This window comes from Cervus elaphus, chromosome 30, assembly GCF_910594005.1.
Source record: "Cervus elaphus chromosome 30, mCerEla1.1, whole genome shotgun sequence".
NCBI lineage: Eukaryota > Metazoa > Chordata > Mammalia > Artiodactyla > Cervidae > Cervus > Cervus elaphus.
Window position 1 is genome coordinate 12,814,629 of NC_057844.1, and position 17,915 is coordinate 12,832,543.

Sequence of the window (17,915 nt, forward strand, 5' to 3'; positions counted from 1 at the left end):
TACGCTGTGATTCTTTAGTGTCAGAGAATTATCTAAGTTCCTTTCATTTTCTTTGATATTAATAGCTTCCCAAGATGGGTCAGTGTTTCAGCACTTAAGAGTTTATCTGAAAATATTGCATCATTGGAATTCTTTTCCTTCCTAGGAAGTTACAACAGGGATGGTATAATAACAGTGGAATCAGCATCTACTTGAAATCGGAGTGGCCTGGTAGACAATCCTAGCTTGACATTTCCTAACTATGATTTACTATGGTCAAGTTAGTTCTCTCTCTGAGACCTGCTTTCATCATTTGCAAAACAAGGATGAGAAGAGCATCTGAGAATCATAAACATTATTTGCACATAATTAGTAGTTGTTCCACCCCATTGCAGTTATTATTAGGACCCCTCAAGACAGGAAAAGGTGAGGTGAAGACGGGGGCAGTGGGGCAAGGACTCTGGGTCATGAAGAATGTGAAAAGGTGGGGAAGGAGACGGTAATGTGATATAGGGGCCAGAGTCCCCAACTCCAATTCTAGTTGTTTCCCAGAAAATTCTGGGAGTTGACTGACTTTTCCCCCCAAATCCCTGAGGACCTCCATCACCCTCATCATCGCCAGTTACCAGCACTGTGTTAGGAATCCTGTCTGTCTTTTCTGTGTTTCATTAATTGCATGCTATGCTGCTGGGCTCAGCTGCTCAGTCGTGTCTGACTCTTTGCAACCCCGTGGCCCACCAGGCTCCTCTTCCATGGAATTTTCCAGGCAAGAATACTAGAGTGGGTTGCCATTTCCTACTCCAGGTGATCTTCCTGACCCAGGGATCGAACCCACGTCTCTTGCATCTCCTGCATTGGCAGGTGGATTCTTTACCACTGCGCCACCTGGGAAGCCCTGTTAATTGCCTTTCTCTTTTCTGGCTGCACCACCCAGCACGTGGAATCCTAGTTTCTGACACTGGAAGCTCAGAATCTTAACCATTGGACCGCCAGCGAAGTCCCTGTTTGCGACTTACAGATAGTGTTTTTATTTTTTTATTTTTATTTTTTTAGTGTTTTTAATACTGACAACTACAAACACCTTGGATTCTGTTTGAGAGATGAGAAAGCGGAGACTTATAGAAGTGGTATAATAATGGACTTGGATAGTGGTAGGGAAAGCTATCAAAATCAGGCCTTCCTTCTGGCTTTAAAGTCTCTGCTCTGCCCACTGCTCCACACAACTTCTACCTGAGCTGACCGTGGGGCAAAAATTTTAAAATAGCTTTATTTTTACAAAATCTTGGCCTCCAATGTCTCTTTAAAAAAAAACAAACCACAAACCTACAAAGAAACCATACTCTTAAAAGACTTTTGTCTGTTGTCTATCTCCTATTACAATTTTTTTTTCATATTGTAACAAAGTTTTCTCTCTCTACTATGCAAAGTCAGCTATAAGTCCAGGCAACTTTAAAGGTACTTCAAAGATACTTGCTTATGTGTCTACCCTTTTTAAAAAAATTTTAATTAATTTATTTTTAATTGAAGAATAATTGCTTTATAATATTATGTTGGTTTCTGCCACACATCAGTATGAATCAGCCATAGATATACCTGTGTCCTCTCCCTATTGAACCCCGATTCCCCCTCCCACCCCACCCCACCCCCAGGCTGTCATGGAGCTCTGCATTTGGGCTCCCTGTGTCACAGAGCAAATGCCCACTGGTCATCTGTTTTACACATGGTAACGTACGTTTCAGCGCCACTCTCTCAGTTCATCCCACCCTCTCCTTCCCCCACTGCGCCCACAAGTCTTTATGTTTTTTTGTCTGCATCTCCACTGCTGCCCTGCAAACAGATTCATTAGTGCCGTCTTTCTAGCTTCCATATATACGTGCTAATACACAGTATTTTTCTCTTTCAGACTTACTTCACTCCGTATGATAAGCTTTAGGTTTCCTCCACTTCCTTAGAACTGACTCAAATGCATCCTTTCCATGGCTGAGTCATACATATTCCGCTGTATGTATGTACCACACCTTCTTTACCCACTCGTCTCTCAGCGGACATCTAGGCTGCTTCCACGTCCCAGCTACTCTAAGTAGAGCTGTGATGAGCACTGAGGTAAATGTGTCTCTTTAAATTATGGCTTCCTCGGGGTACACGCACAACACTGGGATTGTTGGTCATACGGCACTTTTATTCCTAATTTTTTAAGGAATCTCCATGCTGTTTTCCATAGTGGCTGCATCAACTTACATTCCCACTAACAGTGCAAGAGGGTTCTCTTCCCCACAACCTCTCCAGGATTTATTGTCTATAGATTTTTTTGATGATGGCCATTCTGACTAGTGTGAGGTGATACCTCATTGTAGTTTTGATTTGCATTTCTCTAATAATGAGCGATGTTGAGCATCTTTTCATGCATTTACTAGCTATCTGTGTGTCTTCTTTGGAGAACTGTCTGTTTAGGTCTTATGCTCACTTTTTGATTGGGTTGTTTTTCTGGTATTGACCTGCATGAGCTGTTTGTATATTTTGGAGATTAATCCTTTGTCAGTTGTTCCATTTGCTATTATTTCCTCCCATTCTGAGGGTTGTCTTTTCACCTTGTTTACAGTTTCCTACATTGTGCAAAAGCTTTTAAGTTTAATTAGGTCCCATTTGTTTATTTTTGTTTTTATTTCCATTACTCTAGCAGGTGGGTCATAGAGGATCTTGCTGTGATTCATGTCAAAGAGTGTTCTGTCTATGCTTCCCTCTAGGAGTCCTACATTTAGATCTTTAATCCCTTTTGAGTTTATCTTTGTGTATGGTGTTAGGAAATGTTCCAATTTCATTCTTTTACATGTAGTCGTCCAGTTTTCCAAGCATCACTTATTGAAGATACTATCTTTTCTCCACTATCTCATTAAAATTTCTGATTAGAATGAGAAGACTAGAATGTCCACATTGAATTTATCCAATGTAGTTTACAAAAAAATAAGAAACTTGGCGTTTGAATTTTCCGTTCGCAACTGAAGGTTTTCAAGATGGCCACCCGACAACCTCAACATCTGTCTTATTTATTCAAAAACCAAAGTTGAGAATCTCTGTATGAAGCACTGGGGAAGAGAGGAAAAAGACGCGTGTGGTTCTTGACTTGTCTGAGGAGCCCACAGCATAGAGAAGAAAGTGCCCTTTTCTTTTTTCTTTGAAAAATAGAGGGGTGGATGGGGTGGGAGGGGGGAGGGAGGTTCAAGAGGAAGGGGACACATGTACACCCATGGCTGATTCATGCTGATGTATGGCAGAAACCAACACAATATTGTATCTTATTATCCTCCAATTAAAAATAAATAAAAGCAAAAAAAGAAAAAATCATTGTGAGCCTTTAGGAACTTGGGAAGGATTCCAGGGTGGGAAGCACAGCCCTGTGGCCCTGTGTGAGCTGCAGATCTAGGCGAGAAGTGGTCCTGGGGGCAGAAAGGGGCAGGAGGAAAGGAAGGCAGTGTCCAGGGGCAGCAGGGGGTAAGGAAAGCCAGTTACCGTGGTAACCGGACCACCCAGTCGAATCGGCCATCCCAGACAGCCATCCGTACAAAGCCAATATGCTTATCATAAGTCACGTACTGCCAGCACTGGAAATGCTGCCTGGGATATAAGGTCAGTCTTGGCCGAAGTTTTGCACCATATATCATTTTTGACAATTCCTGCCTCTAGGACATAACTGAAGTGGGCTGAGTTATTTATAGACCCTGGGTTCTTTGCCAAAAATGACCAGTTATTGAAGTGGTTAGGATGATTAGCTCTGCCTAGCTAATCAGTTACGTTTGGCCTGCCACTTACATGCACTCTTTTTCATAAATAGTAGTATCAAGCTGTGCTACCGCCACCATTGACTTTAGGCTTCCCGTGAAAGCAAAGTAAGCCAACTTATTTTAAATATCGCTTTTCCTATAGCTTTTTTTTTCTTCCCCCACTGTGCAAGTTAATTCCATGGCATAAAGAGAATGAGAAAATCCAATAATGGCTCTGTTTTCAGGGAGGAGAAAGCAAGAATTTTATTCTTCATGCTAAAAAGTATTTTCATGCATCAGAAAAGGCAATTTGTGGCTAAAAAGGACTTTAAAGGTGGTGGTAGGTTGCTTCCCAGGTAGTGCTGGTTGTAAAGAACCTGCCTGCCAACGTAGGAGACATAAGAGATGCTGGCTTGCTGGGTCAGGAAGATCCCGATCCGCTGGAGAAGGGCATGGCAACTCACTCCAGTATTCTTGCCTAGACAATCCCATGGACAGAGGAGCCTGGCAGGCTACAGTCCATAGGGTCCCAAAGAGTTGGACACGACTGATGTGACTTAGCACAGTGATGATGGTAATGGTAAGGCTTGAAAAATAATCAGAAGTGAAGTTTTCGGATTTGAAAATAAATCAGTTTAGAATACATGATTGAATTACGGAAGTAAAACCGTGGCCAGATTTCCCTCCAAACTTAGCCAAATCCTTGTCTATCCATTTTAAATGTTTGGACACTGTAGAGAGGATGGAGGTTAAGTAAGTTTCCATTACACTTGTAATCCAGGTGGATTTAGAAGAGAGGTATAAATTACATTTAGGGATTAGTTCCCTAACAATTAAAGGGAAGTCATTGCCACAGTGTTCAGAGCACAGTTCCCATAAACAGTTGGGCAGCTTAGATGCACAGCATCAAGGTTTGGAGTGGGGAGAAAAACTGTCAGGCAAAATAACCAAGAGCATTTTCAGAAGGAAGATGAAATTATATAAAAAATTCACTCCTTCAAGCAATGTAATTTGATGTATATGTGTTCCCTATTGTACTAGGTTTCAAGAACTTCTGTGTTCACAGATTCAAAGATTGATGTGTGCCCTGCAATCGGGGTGATACCAAATCTTTGAATTTATTCAAAGTTCAAACAGCAGTGCGTTGCTTTCAATCAAGAGTCATTACTTTGTGTTTAAAGAGCTGAGGCCTATGATTTAAAGGGGAAAAAGAAAAAGCTAGCATTTAACTAGAAGAAAAATGATTGGAAGAAAGAAGTAAATCGCCCCCCTGATCCGCAGCAACCACGAGTTACACCCTCTTTGTCAAAGCCACCAGGAGAGGAGCCTGTACAGCTTCTACTGATTTCTTTAATAAAAGGCTTCTGCACAGGCGTTCCTGACTAATCAGGTGGCTGGTCTGTATTTACTTGAAACAATTAGTTTGAATTATCATCAGAGACCTAAAGGCTCACAGATTAAAGAGTCAAATAGGCTGAAAGAAAAAAACCATCAGCCCCAGCTTCACTCCTCTCACACCTCACTTTCTACTCCCAGAGATACTTTCAACTTTTTAAAGCTGTTTCTTTGGTGTTCACCTTCATCCTTCTGGTGCTGTCTTGATGTTTTACTTTTAGGCATTATGTACTGACGTCCCATCATGTAGGACGAGACTTTAACTCTTTTTCACACACCCGCTTCCTCTGCCTGGGCGTCCCTGGTGGCTCCGTGGTAAAGAACCCACCTGCCACTGCAGGAGACCCAGGTTCGATTCCTGGGTCAGGAAGGTCCCCTGGGGAAGGAAATGGCAACCCACTCCAGTGTTCTTGCCTAGAGAATCCCACGGACAGAGGAGCCTGGTGGGCGGGCTACAGTCCACGGGGTCACAAAGGAACCTGACACAACTCACTGACTAAACAACAACTTCCCTTGCCTAACACCCCACTTCGCATACCCCAATGTATTTATGTGATACCTGGATGCCCTCTGAGTCTTCATATATTTATGAAGGTCTGATTGTCAGAGACATGGTTTTCTAGTAGTCATGTATGGATGTCTGAGTTGGACCATAAAGAAGGCTGACTGCCAACAAATTGATGCTTTTGAACTGTGGTGCTGGAGAAGACTCTTGAGAGCCCCTTGGACAGCAAAGAGATCAAGCCAGTCAATCCTAAAGGAAATCAACCCTGAATATTCATTGGAAGGACTGATGCTGAAGCTGAAACTCCAATACTTTGGCCACGTGATATGAAGAGCCGACTCACTGGAAAAGACCCTGATTCTGGAAAATATTGAAGGCAGGAGGAGAAGGGGGTGACAGAGGATCAGATGGGTAGATGGCATCATTGATTCTATGAACATGAGTTTGAGCAGATTCCAGGAGATAGTGAAGGACAGCCTGGCGTGTTGCAGTTCACGGGGTCGTAAAGAGTAGGACACGAGTGAGTGACTAAACAACAACAACAACAATATGGAACTCTCATTCGTATGCATTTTTTTCCCTCCTGTTAACCTGTCTGACATCAATTTAATTATCAGACCAATCAAAAAACGTGAAGGGAAGAAGGGAAAAATCCCCCATCCCCACACCAAACTCTAGTTAGGCCTTTCTGAATCCTCCTCTCAATTAGGTACACACTTTTGGCCTTCTGTGTTCATCTGAGCATTGTCCAGTTTTAGCAAGAGTGAAGTTCAGTTAGCTTAACCAGAAACCTAAACCTGGATATCTGGCAGAGTTCCGGATCCTCTACCATTTCCCAAATAAAGTCTGATCACCCGGGCCTGCCTGCAGCAGGGATCCTGTTAGGTTGGTTTGGTCAGAATCCTCCATTACCTCTGATTCCCTCTTAGTAATTTTCCATCCACTCATCCCCACCAACTAAACTGAAGGATCTCTACTATCTGATTTTTTTTTTTTTAATGATTTTTTTCCCCTTTATTTATTTATTTATTTTTTCAGTGGGTTCTGTCGTACATTGACATGAATCAGCCATAGATCTACACGTATTCCCCATCCCGATTCCCCCTCCCACCTCCCTCTCCACCCGATCCCTCCGGGTCTTCCCAGTGCACCAGGCCCGAGCACTTGTCTCATGCATCCAGCCTGGGCTGGTGATCTGTTTCACCATAGATAATATACATGCTGTTCTTTTGAAACATCCCACCCTCTCCCTCTCCCACAGAGTTCAAAAGTCTGTTCTGTACTTCTGTGTCTCTTTTTCTGTTTTGCATATAGGGTTGTCATTACCATCTTTCTAAATTCCATATATATGTTAGTATGCTGTAATGTTCTTTACCTTTCTGGCTTACTTCACTCTCTATAATGGGCTCCACTTTCATCCATCTCATTAGAACTGATTCAAATGAATTCTTTTTAATGGCTGAGTAATATTCCATGGTGTATATGTACCACAGCTTCCTTATCCATTCATCTGCTGATGGGCATCTAGGTTGCTTCCATATCCTGGCTATTATAAACAGTGCTGCGATGAACAATGAGGTGCACGTGTCTCTTTCAGATCTGGTTTCCTCAGTGTGTATGCCCAGAAGTGGGATTGCTGGGTCATATGGCAGTTCTATTTCCAGTTTTTTAAGAAATCTCCACAGTGTTTTCCATAGCGGCTGTATGAGTTTGCATTCCCACCAACAGTGTAAGAGGGTTCCCTTTTCTCCACACCCTCTGCAGCATTTATTGCTTGTAGACTTTTGGATAGCAGCCATCCTGACTGGAGTGTAATGGTACCTCATTGTGGTTTTGATTTGCATTTCTCTGATAATGAGTGATGTTGAGCATCTTTTCATGTGTTTGTTAGCCATCTGTATGTCTTCTTTGGAGAAATGTCTGTTTAGTTCTTTGGCCCATTTTTTGATTGGGTCATTTATTTTTCTGGAATTGAGCTTCAAGAGTTGCTTGTATATTTTTGAGATTAATCCTTTGTCTGTTGCTTCATTTGCTATTATTTTCTCCCAATCTGAGGGCTGTCTTTTCACCTTGCTTATAGTTTCCTTTGTTGTGCAAAAGCTTTTAAGTTTCATTAGGTCCCATTTGTTTAGTTTTGCTTTTATTTCCAACATTCTGGGAGGTGGGTCATAGAGGATCTTGCTGTGGTTTATGTCGGAGAGTGTTTTGCCTATGTTCTCCTCTAGGAGTTTTATAGTTTCTGGTCTGACATTTAGATCTTTAATCCATTTTGAGTTTATTTTTGTGTATGGTGTTAGAAAGTGTTCTAGTTTCATTCTTTTACAAGTGGTTGACCAGCTTTCCCAGCACCACTTGTTAAAGAGGTTGTCTTTTTTCCATTGTATATCCTTGCCTCCTTTGTCAAAGATAAGGTGTCCATAGGTTCGTGGATTTATCTCTGGGCTTTCTATTCTGTTCCATTGATCTATATTTCTGTCTTTGTGCCAGTACCATACTGTCTTGATGACTGTAGCTTTGTAGTAGAGTCTGAAGTCAGGCAGGTTGATTCCTCCACTTCCATTCTTCTCTCTCAAGATTACTTTGGCTATTCAAGGTTTTTTGTATTTCCATACAAATTGTGAAATTATTTGTTCTAGTTCTGTGAAAAATACCGTTGGTAGCTTGATAGGGATTGCATTGAATCTACAGATTGCTTTGGGTAGAATAGCCATTTTGACAATATTGACTATCTGATTTTAAGATAAACTATGAAGTAGTAATCAAGACAGTATGGTGTTAATGAGGGGACAGACACAAAGATCAACTGAATACAAATGCAAACTCAGAAAGAAGCCCACATATGTGGTCGGTTGCTTTCCACAGAGCTCCAAAGATAATTTGATGGAAAAAGGATAATCTTGTCAGTAAATGATGCTAAACAACTGACTATTTCCAAAACAATGAGCCTTAATCCACACCTTATACCATAAAGAAAATTAACTTGACATATACTAATGCATATATACAGAATCTAGAAAGATGGCACCAAAGAATTTATCTGCAGGGCAGCAGTGGAGAAACAGACATAGAGAACAGACTTATGGACACGGGGAGAGGGCAGGAGAGGCTGAGATGTATGGAGAGAGTAACATGGAAACTTACATTACCATATGTAAACTAGACAGCCAATGGGAATCTGCTGTCTGGCTCAGGAAACTCAAACTGGGGCTCCAGTTTGATACTCAAACTGTATCAACCTAGACGGGTGGGATGGGAAGGAGATGGGAGGGAGGTTCAAGAGGGAGGGGACATATGTATACCTACGACTGATTCATGTTGAGGTTTGACAGAAAGCAACAAAATTCTGTAGGACAATTATCCTTCAATTTAAAAAATAAATTAATTAAAAACATCAACCTGGAGTATAAATCTAAGTGCAATTGCATCTAGAAATATGAAATCCCTCAAAGAAAACAGGAAATTTGGGCCTTTCACCAAAATGGGAGAAAATGTTTGGAAAACATGTATCTGATACATTGGGCTTGTATCTAGACTACATAAACCCAAATACTCAAAAAATCATTAAAAAGAAAGCAAGTAACCCAGTTCAGAAAGTGGGCAAAGGAACTGAAGAGACATTTCACTGAAGAAGACAGACATGAAAAGATACTCAATATCATCTGGGACTAGGGAAAATGCAGATTAAAACCACAATGAGATATTCAGCAATAAAAAGGAATGAACAACTGGTACTTACAACATAAATGATTCGCAAACATATAATATTAAGTGAAAGAAACCAGACTCGAAGTGCTGTGTGACTCCATTTATGTGACATTCTGAAAAACGCAAGTGAATAAGGGCAGAAAACCAGATCAGTGAGGGGTTGGGGGTACGGCTTGATGGCAGAGTGGCCTAGGGGAGGTTCAAGGGAGATGGGACTATTCACAGTCAGTCATGGTGATGGCTACACAACTGGATGTGTTTGTCAAGCTCATAGCACTATACACCAAAAACAGTGAATTTTACTGTATGTAAACTGGACCTCACATCACCAGATGGTCAACACTGAAATCAGACTGATTATATTCTTTGCAGCCAAAGATGGAGAAGCTCTATACAGTCAACAAAAACAAGACTGGGAGCTGACTGTGGCTCAGATCATGAACTCCTTATTGCTAAAAACAGACTTAATTGAAGAAAGTAGGGAAAATCACTAGACTTTTCAGGTATGACCTAAATCAAATCCCTTACATATACAGTAGAAGTGAGAAACAGATTCAAGGGATTAGATCTCATAGACAGAGAGGCTGATGAACTATGGATGGAGGTTCGTGACACTGTACAGGAGACAGGGATCAAGACCATCCCCAAGGAAAAGAAATGCAAAAGGGCAAAATGGCTGTCTGAGGAGGCCTTACAAATAGCTGAGAAAAGAAGAAAAGTGAAAAGCAAAGGAGAAAAGGAAAGATATTCCCATTTGAATGCAGAGTTCCACAGAATAGCAAGGAGAGATAAGAAGGCCTTCTTCAGTGATCAATGCAAAGAAATAGAGGAAAACAATAGAACGGGAAAGACTAGAGATCTCTTCAAGAAAATTAGCAATACCAAGGGAACACTTCATGCAAAGATGGGCACGATAAAGAACAGAAATGGTATGGACCTAATAGAAGCAGGAGGTATTAAGAAGAGGTGGCAAGAATACACAGAAGAACTATACAAAAAAGATCTTCATGACCCAGATAACCACGATGGTATGATCACTCACCTAGAGCCAGACATCCTGGAATGCGAAGGCAAGTGGGCCTTAGGAAGCATCACTATGAACAAAGCTAGTGGAGGTGATGGAATTCCAGCTGAGCTATCTCAACTCCTGAAAGATGATGCTGTGGAAGTGCTGCACTCAATATGCCAGCAAATTTGGAAAACTCAGCAGTGGCCACAGGACTAGAAAAGGTCAGTTTTCATTCCAAACCCAAAGAAAGGCAATGCCAAAGAATGTTCAGTTGCACTCATCTCACAGGCTAGCAAAGTCATGGTCAAAATTCTCTAAGTCAGGCTTCAACAGTATGTGATGTTCAAGCTGCTTTTAGAACAGGCAGAGGAACCAGAGTTCAAATTGCCAAATCTGTTGGATCATCAAAAAAGCAACAGAGTTCCAGAAAACCGTTTACTTCTGCTTTATTGATTATGCCACAGTTTGATCACAACAAACTGGAAAATTCTTCAAGAGATGGAATTCCAGACACCTGATCTGCCTCCTGAGAAATCTGTATGCAGGTCAAGAAGCAAGAGTTAGAACTGGAGATGGAACAACAGACTGGTTCCAAATAGGGAAAGGAATGCATCAAGGCTGTATATTGTCACCCTGCTTATTTAACTTATATGCAGAGTACATCATGAGAAACGCTGGGCTGGATGAAGCACAAGCTGGAATCAAGATTGCCAGGAGAAACATCAATAACCTCAGATATGCAGATGACACCACCGTTATGGCAGAAAATGAAGAACTAAAGAGCCTCTTGATGAAAGTGAAAGAGGAGAGTGAAAAAGTTGGCTTAAAGTTCAACAGTCAGAAAACTAAAATCATGGCATCCGGTCCCATCACTTCATGAAAAATAGATGGGGAAACAGTGGAAACGGTGGAAACAGTGGCTGACTTTATTTTTTGGGGCTCCAAAATCACTGCAGATGGTGACTGCAGACATGAAATTAAAAGATGCTTACTCCTTGGAAGGAAAGTTATGACCAACCTAGACAGCATTTTAAAAAGCAGAGACATTACTTTGCTAACAAAGGTCCATCTAGTCAAGGCTATGGTTTTTCCAGTGGTCATGCATGGATGTGAGAGTTGGACTATAAAGAAAGCTGAGCGCCGAAGAATTGATAATTGATGCTTTTGAACTGTGGTGTTGGAGAAGACTCTTGAGAGTCTCTTGGACTGCAAGGAAATCCAATCAGTCCATCCTAAAGGAAATCAGTCCTGAATATTCACTGGAAGGACTGATGCTGAAGCTGAAACTCCAATACTTTGGCCACCTGATGTGAAGAACTGACTCATTGGAAAAGACCCTGATGCTGGGAAAGATTGAAAGCAGGAGGAGAAGGGGAAGACACAGAATGAGATGAGATCATTGGATGGCATCACCAACTCTATGGACATGACTTTGAGCAAGCTCCGGGAGTTGGTGATAGACAGGAAAGCCTGGCATGCTGCAGTCTATGGGGTCGCAAAGAGTCAGACACAACTGAGTGACTGAACTGACTGATCTGAAACTGGACCTTAATAAGAACAAATGAGAACAATAAAATACTTTAAAAACAACACTTTGTTTGATGTGTGGAGAATGGGGCTGGGGCAAGGGATGAAGGAAGAGGGAATTTGGTCTTCAGGCTACTGCAGTGTTATAGTGCAAAACGGTGGTGACTTTGGATGTTGGCAACAGAACTGTAGACGAGGGGGCTGATTATAAGATCAGCTTCCCTTGTGGCTCAGCTGGTAAAGAATCTGCCTGCAATGTGGGAGACCTGGGTTTGACCCCTGGGTTGGGGAAATCTCCTGGAGAAGGGAAAGGCTACCCACTCCAGTGTTCTGGCCTGGAGAATTCCATGGACTGTATATAGTCCATGGGGTCGAAAGGGTCAGACAGGACTGAGTGACTTTCACTTTCACTTTAAAGGTTGTATCAAACATAAACTCAAAATGGATTAAAGATCTAAATGTAAGACCAGAAACTATAAAACTCCTAGAGGAGAACATAGGCAAAACACTCTCCGACATAAATCACAGCAGGATCCTCTATGACCCACTTCCCAGAATATTTGGAAATAAAAGCAAAAATAAACAAATGGGACCTAATGAAACTTAAAAGCTTTTGCACAACAAAGGAAACTATAAGGTGAAAATACAGCCCTCAGATTGGGAGAAAATAATAGCAAATGAAGCAACAGACAAAGGATTAATCTCAAAAATATACAAGCAACTCTTGAAGCTCAATTCCAGAAAAATAAATGACCCAATCAAAAAATGGGCCAGAGAACTAAACAGACATTTCTCCAAAGAAGACATACAGATGGCTAACAAACACATGAAAAGATGCTCAACATCACTCATTATCAGAGAAATGCAAATCAAAACCACAACGAGGTACCATTACACGCCAGTCAGGATGGCTGCTATCCAAAAGTCTACAAGCAATAAATGCTGCAGAGGGTGTGGAGAAAAGGGAACCCTCTTATACTGTTGGTGGGAATGCAAACTAGTACAGCCACTATGGAGAACAGTGTGGAGATTCCTTAAAAAACTGGAAATAGAACTGCAATATGACCCAGCAATACCACTTCTGGGCATACACACCAAGGAAACCAGATCTGAAAGAGACACGTGCACCCCAATGTTCATCACAGCACTGTTTATAATAGCCAGGACATGGAAGCAACCTAGATGCCCATCAGCAGATGAATGGATAAGGAAGCTGTGGTACGTATACACCATGGAATATTACTCAGCCGTTAAAAAGAATTCATTTGAACCAGTTCTAATGAGATGGATGAAACTGGAGCCCATTAGAGAGAGTGAAGTAAGCCAGAAAGATAAAGACCAATACAGTATACTAATGCATATATATGGAATTTAGAAAGATGGTAATGATAACCCTATACGCAAAACAGAAAAAGAGACACAGGTGTACAGAACAGACTTTTGGACTCTGTGGGAGAAGGCGAGGGTGGGATGTTTCAAGAGAGCAGCATCAAAACATGTATATTATCTAGGGTGAAACAGATCACCAGCCCAGGCTGGATGCATGAGACAAATGCTCGGGCCTGGTGCACGGGAAGACCCAGAGGGATCAGGTGGAGAGGGGGGGGGGGATCAGGATGGGGAACACATGTAAATCCATGGCTGATTCATGTCAATGTATGACAAAACCCACTACAATATTGTAAAGTAATCAGCCTCCAACTAATTAAAAAAAAAAAAGAGAGATGGCAACTGATGATGGAATGAATGTGGAGGATGAGGGAGGGGTATCAGGGCCGGTCCCCAGGTTTCTGGGTGGATGAGCTGCACTGAGTTTGGTGCAGAGTTTCTCGTCATTCCGGGGCGCTCTGTCATGACTGTATTTTCATGCGGACTTCTCTCTTTCAGGAACAGCTGCTTCATTGACTCCCTCCCATTTGTTTTTCAAGAATCAGCTCAGAATCACAAGCTTGGGTGGTAAGCCTCTCCTTTGTGTTTGTAGATCACTTTGTGAATATTCCTACTGCACCGTGAAGCCACTGTCAGTGTGTTAATAAAAAACATTATAAGGAAATGGCAATTTATTTGGCAGGAGCTAATTGTAACATTATCATATAACCAGGACTTTTTGAACACAGTAATAGACAGATTATCACAGCAGGTTTATTTATGAAGTCCACATATAATGTATGTATAATATAATGAATAATATATTCATAATATAATGATAATATAATATAATTAATAATATATTCATAATATAATGAATGTAAACACAGGACAACATATTACTGCCACTAGGATGCAAATAAAAGTCAGTGGCTCAATGAGCGACCATTTTCATAACTGTTCTTTACAGTGAAAGCCAGTGTCGTTCAGTGAGAATAGCTATGGCCTTGGGTTGGAAGACGCTGGTGTAAATCTGGGCTCTGCTGTCCACTGATGGGGTGACCCTCAGCAACTGATTTTACCTCCCTGTATCAGTTTCTCGGCATACGAATTTGAGAGTACATAATGAAAGAACGGGACTTTGAAGATTAAATGAATTTGTATGAGGGAAAGTGACCAGCGCGGGAGCTGCACGTGTTACGCAGTAATAAACGCAGGTTGGCTTTGGGAGCACTGGGAAGTGAATAAGACTGGCCTTTAGTCACAGGAGTCCAACACAAAAGTCAGGCCCTACATTCTGTGCCTCGTGTGTGTGCTCAGTCACTTCCGTCGTGTCCGGCGCTTTCTGACCCTACGCTCTGTAGCCCGCCAGGCTCCTCTGTCCACGGGATTCTCCAGGCAAGAATACCGAAGCGGGTTGCCATGCCCTCCTCCAGCGGATCTTCCCGACCCAGGGATCGAACCCATGCCCCTTATACGCCCTGCGCTGGCAGGTGGCTTCCTCACCACTGGCACCACCTTCCTGCGCCTTATGTTCTAACAATCCTTAAGTCTCCGTGAAAGCCTGTTCTAAGGGAGGTTACTGCATAGACTGCGGTGCAAATGCGTTCTCACAGCAGAGGCACCATCATGCCCTGTAACAAGTTTAGTGCAAACGTTCTGAGCGCATGTAAGCCTTTTTAGCTACTAAACTGTTAGAACTATTCGTAAGTATAGAAAGATAATGATAAGTTAAATGTTCCCATCAAAACCAACCTACCGTTAACTGCCGTGATAGATTAGGAATTGTTAAATCTCTTACCTTTTGGGTAGATGTCTTTTAGAGGGACTTCTCCTGGGGGCAAAATCCTGACTATCTGATTAGTATCCAAGAGAGTCACACAATTGTTCTGTTTTGCGGTTCCACTTTTCTTCTTTCCTCCATAGAATGTTGTGTCAGTGACTCTTGATTTACTCAAAGATGATGGCCTTTTCCAAGAATAAACTTCAGTAGGTGACTAAAAGGAAAAAGAGAGATTCAAGTACTGAAGTACTATAAACTACACTCATAACTTTTAAAGTGCAGTCCTTTAAACAGATGCCAGTGGTAAACTTATATTTCACAAATATAAGAAAATCAAATTATTCTTTAACCTTTCTTAATGCAGAAGATAGTTCCTTTATTGATAATCATAATTTTCAGACAAGTGTAAAGTATACAACATATCTATTTTGAAATGAATTATAACTAAAACAAGGGAATATAACAGTATAGTTGGGCTTCCCAGGTGGCCTTACTGGTAAAGAAGCTGCCTGACAACACAGGCAACATAAGAGACCTGGATTCTATCCTCAGGTCGGGAAGATTACCAGGAAGAGGGCATGACAACCCACCTCAGTATTCTTGCCTGGAGAATCCCATGGACAGAGGAGCCTGGTGGGCTACAGTCCATAGGATTGCAAAGAGTTGGACACGACTGAAGAGACTTAGCACAACAGTATCAGTTCAGTTCAGTTGTTTAGTCGTGTCTGACTCTTTACGACCCCATGGACTGCAGCACACCAGGCGTCCCTGTCCATCACCAGCTCCCGGAGTTGCTTCAATTCATGTTCATCGAGTCAGTGATGCCATCCAACCATCTCATCCTCTGTCGTCCCCTTCTCTTCCTGCCTTTAATCTTTCCCAGCATCAGGAACTTTTCCAATGAGTCAGTTCTTTGCATGAGGTGGCCAAAGTACTGGAGTTTCATCTTCAGTATCAGTCCTTCCAATGAATATTTAGGACTGATTTCCTTCAGGATGGACTGGTTGGATCTCCTTGCAGTCCAAGGGACTCTCAAGAGTCTTCTCCAACACCATAGTTCAAAAGCATCAATTCTTTGGCACTCAGCTTTCTTTATAGTCTGATTTTCACATCCATACATGACCACTGTAAAAACCATAGCCTTGACTAGACGGACTTTTGTTGGCAAAGTAATGTCTCTGCTTTTTAATATGCTGTCTAGGTCGGTCATAACTTTTCTTCCAAGGAGCAAGCGTCTTTTAATTTCATGGCTGCAATTACCATCTGCAGTGATTTTGGAGCCCAAGAAAATAAAGTCTCTCCATTGTTTCCATTGCTTCCCCATCTATTTGCCATGAAGTGACGGGGCTGGATGAGATGATCTTAGTTTTTGAATGTTGAGTATTAAGCCAGCTTTTTCACTCTCCTCTTTCACTTTCATCAAGAGGCTCTTTAGTTCTTCACTTTCTGTTATAAGGGTGGTATCATCTGCATATCTGAGGTTATTGATATTTCTCCTGGCAATCTTGATTCCAGCATGTGCTTCATCAAGCCCGGCATTCCGCATGATGTACTCTGCATATAAGTAAATAAGCAGGGTGACAATACACGGCCTTGATGTACTCCTTTCCCAATTTGTAACCAGTCTGTTGTTCCATGTCCAATTCTTACTCTTGTTTCTTGACCTGCATACAGATTTCTCAGGAGGCAGGTAAGGTGGTCTGGTATTCCCATCTCTTTAAGAATTTTCCATAGTTTTTTGTGATCAAACTGTGGTGTAGTCAATAAAGCAGAAGTAGATGTTTTTCTGGAACTCTGTCACTTTTTCGATGAACTAACGGATGTTGGCAATTTGATCTCTGGTTCCGCTGCCTTTTCTAAATCCAGCTTGAACATCTGGAAGTTCATGGTTTACGTACTGTGGAAAATTCTCCTGGCTTGGATAATTTTGAGCATGACTTTGCTAGCGTGTGAGATGAGCGCAACTGTGCGGTAGTTTGAGCATTCTTTGACATTGCGTTTCTTTCGGGCTGGAATGAAAACTGACCTTTTCCAGTCCTGTGGCCACTGCTGAGTTTTCCAAATTTGCTGGCATATTGAGTGCAGCACTTTCACAGCATCATCTTTTAGGATTTGAAATAGCTCAACTGGAATTTCATCGCCTCCACTAGCTTTGTTCACAGTGACGCTTCCTAAGGCCCACTTGCCTTCGCATTCCAGGATGTCTGGCTCTAGGTGAGTGATCACACCATCGTGGTTATCTGGGTCATGAAGATCTTTTTTGTATAGTTCTTCTGTGTATTCTTGCCACCTCTTCTTAATATCTCCTGCTTCTATTAGGTCCATACCATTTCTGTTCTTTATTGTACCCATCTTTGCATGAAATGTTCCTTTCGTATCTCTAATTTTCTCAAAGAGACCTCTAGTCTTTCCCATTCTGTTGTTTTCCTCTATTTCTTTGAATTGATCACCGAGGAAGGCCTTCTTATCTCTCCTTGCTACTCTTTGAAACTCTGCATTCAAATGGGTATCTCTTTCCTTTTCTCCTTTGTGTTTCGCTTCTCTTCTTTTCTCAGCTTTCTGTAAGGCCTCCTGAGACAACCGTTTTGCCTTGCACTTCTTTTCCACAGGGATGGCCTTGATCCCTGCCTCGTGTGCAATGTCCTGAACCTCCATCCATAGTTCTTCAGGCTCTCTGTCTGTCAGATCTAATGTCTTGAATCTTTCTGTCACTACTTGTCACCTTGGCACAAGAGTGTAGTTAATTTAAATAACTACAAGTAAATAAGTAACTATTTTAAATGGAAAACGCTGAGTGCACCCACTGTCTGGCATGAGGAAGAGTATTACCAGTATTTCTCAGGCCCCTCGGAGGCCCCTTCCCAATCATGTCTCTTTCATCTCTCC

At 41.8% G+C, this 17,915-nt stretch overlaps 1 protein-coding gene across 1 annotated transcript in view; it reads right to left on the reverse strand.

Annotated features, from left to right (window-relative positions):
- Positions 1–17,915, reverse strand: part of VWA8 (von Willebrand factor A domain containing 8) — a 366,079-nt gene that overhangs the window by 119,560 nt on the left and 228,604 nt on the right. Inside the window, exon 35 of the mRNA XM_043892308.1 lies at positions 15,048–15,243. Within this exon, the coding sequence (XP_043748243.1) occupies positions 15,048–15,243 (196 nt within the window). The remainder of the gene's footprint in view (positions 1–15,047; positions 15,244–17,915) is intronic.